The sequence below is a fragment of the Oryza brachyantha genome, chromosome 10 (assembly GCF_000231095.2).
Source record: "Oryza brachyantha chromosome 10, ObraRS2, whole genome shotgun sequence".
NCBI classification, from domain to species: Eukaryota; Viridiplantae; Streptophyta; class Magnoliopsida; order Poales; family Poaceae; genus Oryza; species Oryza brachyantha.
In genome coordinates this window covers 12250504-12256829 of record NC_023172.2, presented here as the reverse complement: position 1 = coordinate 12256829, position 6326 = coordinate 12250504, and the positions used below count along the sequence as shown (strand labels likewise).

General features: G+C 47.1%; 1 protein-coding gene across 1 annotated transcript; it reads right to left on the bottom strand.

The window, feature by feature from the left end:
- Window positions 1-1345: 1345 nt before the first annotated feature.
- LOC102699342 (auxin response factor 22) lies at window positions 1346-5784 on the bottom strand. The gene is made up of 3 exons (XM_006661803.3): window positions 4647-5784; window positions 1767-2653; window positions 1346-1669 (listed from the first exon to the last, which is right to left on the bottom strand). The coding sequence occupies exons 1-3, from the start codon at window positions 5730-5732 to the stop codon at window positions 1573-1575; spliced, it is 2070 nt and encodes a 689-aa protein (XP_006661866.3). The 5' UTR covers window positions 5733-5784; the 3' UTR covers window positions 1346-1572.
- Window positions 5785-6326: the final 542 nt, after the last annotated feature.

Genomic DNA, 6326 nt, shown 5'->3' with positions numbered 1-6326 from the left:
GTCCTCGGCAACTTGCGCACGTGTGCCAGAGATCATGTCCTTTCTTCACACGCTTACTACTATGCCGCAAGGAGTAGTTCTCTTTTGACTAAGAGGCGTTTGAGCATGAACTTTTTTTTAAAGTAATTGTGGATGTTTTAACGTTAATTAGAATATTAAAATAGACTAATAATAAAACTAATTGTATAAATAAATGATATTTTATTAGGCAAATTTTTTAAACCTAATTAATTCTGATTAATAAATGTTTACTGTAGCATCACATTCGTTAATCATGGATTAATTAGGCTCAATAGATTCATCTCGTGAAATAGTCCAGAACATGAGGAGGGTTTTATTAATAGTCTATATTTAATACTTTTAATTAGTGTATAAATATTCGATGTGATAGAGACTTAAAATAATTTTAAGTTAGAGGTATCCAAACAGCCCCTAAATCAAAGAGGCACCGAAAAATGGGAAGCACTAGCCTTTGGCTTCAACTTATTTCCCAGATCAACACGCACTCACGTTCATCTCAAAACAAGGAAGAGCCAAAATCGGAAGCACCTTTTCTTTTTCCTACGGGGCATTTAAGTTTTTGTCACTGTTACTGTAGCATCGTTTACCTGTTTATAAATCAGAAGCAAATTTATCTGCAACTCTACACGACATTATGCCTGTCAGGGTTCACAATTTCGTTTGAGTTTCATCGCCCAAATTTCAGAGCTCCCCCAAACCGCTCAGCAGGCCAACTTCGTTCGAGATTCATCGAATTTCACCGAGTTCGTGATCTACCTCAACCCCAGAACGAGAATGCTAACACTGATGCCGTTTTGGCATTGGACAAGTAGGAAAAGTGACCATGTCCTGATGCATTTTTTGACAGATTTCACCACCATAAAAAATGAGCATCCCTTTTTCATTGCAGCAGCAGAGTAAAGTGCACCAGCGGTCCCTAAACTTGTGTGCATGTATCATCTAGGTCTCTAAACTCTTAAAATGTATTTTTGGGTCCCCGAACTTGTCCGGAGGTGTCATAGGTCTAAACGAGCTTCGATCCTCTCCATCCGCTAACGTGGCATAGCACGGTGACGCCTACGAGAAGGGAGAGAAAAAAATAAAGAGGAGAGATACTGACATGTGGATCCACATGGCCCCACCAACATATAGGCGCCACCGTGACATGCCACGTCAGCAGATGGAGTGAGTCGAAACCCATTTGAACCTATATGACACCCACGGACAAATTAGAAGACCTAAAAATATATTTTGAGAGTTCGAGGACCTACATGACACATGCACACAAGTTTAACGACCACTGGTGCACTTCACTCTTTTATTTCAGACCAGGCTCATCCAAGTGTTTGATTTAGGAACTTGAACAGAAGAACATGACAATTCCAACAAAGATACTGAACTAACTGAGGCAAAGATAAAAGCACACACACTTTTAACTTAAGCAATCCACAGCACTGACCATACAAAGCATCTCTGCTTTGTTAACAGCCCACGCAAGTACATATAAAAGGAAAGTCTTTCACGGTAGGATTCATGTCTGAATTAAATTCAAATGGGAGTTTATTGAACTTATCACGCCTGCTCAACTAAGCATTCGATGAGAGGCCTCTCAATTCTCCCCTTGTCACCGGCAATTATTGTAAGCCTCCGTGCAACTTTCATGAAGTGGCTACAACATAAATCGAATAGATTAGATATAATTGAAATAACCTACTAGAGCACTGTAAGGAAAAAAAAAACTGTTGATATCATAATGAAGTCCTCACCTGAATGGTACCTCACCGGTATGCTTCACTACACCGGCTGCGTCACGGTAATGAAGATGGCTTATGATTTCTTGTTTCTCGATTCCAAACATATCAGCCAGTTGACCGTACAGTTCTTCATATGACCTTAAGACAGACAGGTCAATGGTGCGACCAACGTCCTCTGATTCCAAAAATACTTTGCAGTGCCCAGCTTCTAAACCAAGGTCAGAAGCTTCATGACCTTGGGACAAGAAACCAACGCAAATCGATGAACCAGAACCATCAGATGCATTTCCTGCCTTCTGCTCATTGCCAGTGGGTGAGCTATTTCCTGTAACTCCAGGGGAGAGTGTCTCCATCGATCCGCTTGAAGTTATCTGCTGCTCAGTAAATATAGCCTTTCCAAACAGCATTATGTGGGATGTCGTCTTTCTGTCATCACATTTCTCTGTGGTCTGTGGTGTACCGATTGACAACAAACAAGAGACATTGTCATGAGCAGGTGCACTACTGACCATAAAGCCCTTGGATATCCGCGAAGGCAGAGCAATAGCATCAAGTCTGTTAAAACTGCCTCCATGGAACAGACCGAGGTGCAGCTTGTTAAGCTGGTGGTCTGTTATTGGTAAACCAAATTGAGCATGCCTGGCTCCCTGTATGCCTGCAGGAGCGTTGTCCGGGTAACAGCACAGGGGGCTGTTGCTAGGACCAAGTGGGTTCCCGTGGAAAATCGGATTCAACAAATGACCCTCAAATGGGAAGTCAGGATGTGGAGGAACCCGCAACTTCTTTCGAGGTGAAGAAAATGGTCCTAAATGGATTGGTGGAATGCTGGACACAAGCTCCACAAGCCATGGGCTGACACATTTCACATTCTGCAACAGGTCCGGTTCATCCCACGACACCTGTAATAATTTTGAAACCACGGGAATTAGAAAAGGTAATAGGGCAGAAATGAAGGAAAGAACAGTGAGGTCTGCAGAATTAAAATAGGCAAAACTAGTAACTACTGTTGATTTTTCACTTTCATAAGCCAACTCTCTCTAAATATGCTGACAGCTGAAGCAAAATAAATTTCCAATATCTCACTTGACACTACTAGTAAAGCATTTCCCAGGTATCCCTTCATTGCTTATTGTAAATGCAAATGTGACATCCCATGAATTAACCATATGTATATTGATAGAAGAGCAGAGGGAGCTAATAATCATAGGGCACATCTGCCAATAGAATTAGCATGTTCAGTTGGACCAGCACTAGGCCAGTACCATTAGTATTAATATCTATTTCTCCAGGTATACTGCTATATTCTGATTAAAAATATCAGCCAGCAATCATATAGGGGAAACTGGTGGAGATGACAAATTTATGGTAGTAGAGCAGATATTTATTGAGATATGTGGACAGTATAATCGTTCACACCCATCTGAAGTTCTGCTACTAGCATACTAGTACAGTAAAAAATTCATAGCTTTCTTTCTGATGGCATATGTAATACATTGCATTTATTTACGAAGTGCATGTATTTGGCAGCAAAGACACATCTTTTAAAGGTTAAGGTTATCTTCGAACCATAGCTTCCTGTCAATGGTAGGACCAACAATGGGTGGTGTTGGCGATGTATAGCCAAGATAACAGCACCAGCGGCTGTATGGCGGGCAAGCTGGCAAGGCTGGGGGGAGTCAGTTTGCCAGTGACGAAGCAGGTAGCCAGAATAAAAGGAAAAAGCCACTGATCTTCCCTTCCAACCCCCCAGAAGATATACAGATTTGCCTAATGGGTCAGCCTCTCTCAGTACTAGTGGATCCAATATGTCTTACTGGGTCCAATTTGGCCAAGAGCATCAGGGCACGATGACGTGGATCCAAGGAGGGCTGTAGGCCGACCATGGCGGATACAACGTTCAGAAGTCCAATGCATCAAGCAATGAAATTTTTCCTTGTGAAAAATTTGAAACATGTGACGCTAAGGACATTTTCCAGCAACATTTCAATTGTGCAAACAGCTACAGATGGCTAATGGATGATGAAACATGATATATGGGCCCTGTGATATAAGACTGATTGCAAATGAAACTTCTGACAATGAAGACCCTGATCTCAATTATTGACAACTGGAAGAGACCGATGCACCGTATACTACCAATTTGAAGGGAACATATTTCAGAGTGGATCTATCAAACAGTGTAGTTTCTTATAGGCAAAAGATTTTCCTTTTAGAAAAAAATGTGCAGCTCATTATGATTATAAATTGTAAATCCATCATAGGCTAATGGAACTAAATATGGCGTTGCTCATTTAGTTGGGCCCAACCATCCAATTTCTTTTTTCGTAGTGTGTCAAGCATTGTCACGCCTTTTCAATACTCCAACATTTGGACTGAGGTGAAGGCAGGATGCAAAGGAATGCCATATGATCTCAATTCCCAAGTTGTTGGTTGCATAGGAGGAATTTCAATGCTGCACTCAGAATTAGAAAACTGTGAAGTGCAGTGTCAAAAAAAGAAGACAGCTAACAAAGAGATACTCCAACTTGGAAACACCAACCAAGCTCCCAACGAACAGAAAAAGAACACCCTCTGCCGTTCCTACCTATTGCATCCTTAACTGGGAGTAGAGAACCCTTAATTTAAACACAGACCAAGAACGCAGCACATTCACCGGAAAATGAGGAACATCACACTAGCAACCCACTCAAGTTCCACCATCACTAATTGATGAGATTGACATTCAGCACCAGTTTGCAACTTCAGCCGATTTCAAACATAACTAAATAGTATAAGAAAAAGTAAATTGTAACACTTGAGAGTGACCATAAATATTAGTCAACAATGCGGGGCATGCATCCATTGAAATTCTGTGAAACGCGATAACTGTAAATAGCATTGGATCAAGCAAACCTGAAGAAGTCTCCATGGCGAATTTGGCCATCTGTTTGGATCAGCAACCTGAACGGAAGATATTGTCCCCATGAACCAGCTAATCCTTGACGAATCCTCTGTCTCAAATGCCATCTTGAACCTCATCCCGGAGCACCACTGGATCCTCATTGCAGCCTGCACTGATGCAGCCTTCACGACAAACTCCGGCGTGCTCGCCCTCGGGTAGTATGCCACCTCGAACGGCTGCCCGTTCGCCGCTAGGCCGGCGGCCTCCGCGACATCGGCAATCCTCACCTTCCCCCTGCCCCTCATGTACCCACCACCGGGGCTCTTCATCATCTTGCTCTCCTCCTCCTTCAAGAACGCCGAGAAGCCTCCGTAGCCCGGCGCGTTCCACCCGGACATGCACTCCATGCCGCCGCACGCCACGCGCTTCGCCCGCCGTATCCCGACGCACAGCTCGCCGAGCCTGGTGCGCAAGAACACGATCGAGTCCCCCGCGACGAGCTTCTTCTGGTTCACGAACGTGCTCCACCCCGTCGTGAGCAAATGCCGGCGCGGCGTGCCGCGGTAGATGTGCCGGAACTTCCACACCTCCCCGTGCACGTCCTTGGCGAGCACCGTCTGCACCGGCGGGTCGGCCCTGTAGTCCAGCTTGGGGAAGATGGTCTCCGCGCAGTAGCGCGGCACCGAGAAACCCCCGCCGTTGTTGGCGTCGGACTGCGTCAGCGTCTTGGCGAACGAGGTCGGCTTCTCGGGGGGCTCCGAGGGGTCGCCGCCGAGCGGGCAGAGCTCCTCCGGCTCCTGGAACTCCACCTCCCCCGGGCCAACCGGCGCGAGCCGGATCTTGGCGTACACCTCGTCGCTCTCCGGATCAGCCAAGAACTGCACCCCTTCCACGCAGCAGAGCACGAGCGCCGGGAGCGCGCGCGGCCCCGTCGCCGCGGCGAGCTCCGCCGCCCCGCCGCCGTTGGCGTGCTCCGCGTGCCCCTGCGCGAAGTAGTACACGCGGGAGCGCACGGCCGGCATCTGCACCATGCCGCCCGCGCAGGCGTGCCATAGCTGCGGGTCCAGGCACCTGTCCTCCTCACCCACCTCCTTCATCTCCGCCGCCGCCACCACCACCACCAAATGCGATCACTGCTTACCCAACAAACCTGCAAATTCTCCCACCCGTCACACACAAAACAAACACCAAAACGCAAACACGAACAAGAAACCAATCGGATCAAAAAAGCAAACCGAAGCGAAAGCTCTCACCCACCCGCCCTCCCGCCCATGTCCTCCTCCAACTCCAACAGACAGATCAAGAACCAGCGAGTCCACAAGCCTCCGATTTCGCAGCTCCGCGACAGACGCGGGTCACTGGGACAGTGCAGGAAACGATATTGTATCTACATCAGGGCACGCAGCCCCTCCCCCTCGCAAAATCCGAACCTTTCGCGTCTGCGAGAAAGAAAAGAAAAAAGCTCAAATCTTTCTCGCCTCTTCTCGCTGGGGAGAGCAAGAGGAGGAGGAAGAAGAGGAGGGAGGTGTGCGCGAGTGCTACAGCGGCACAGTGGTTTGGAATTAAGGCGAGTTCTTGATGTCTTCCTGGCCATTAGAGGGGTGGGGTGGGGGAAGGCGCTTCGCTTCGCTGCCGCAGTGGAGACCGCCAGGGGATCGGCTGCGCCGCCGCGAGCAGCGAACAGCGCCGGC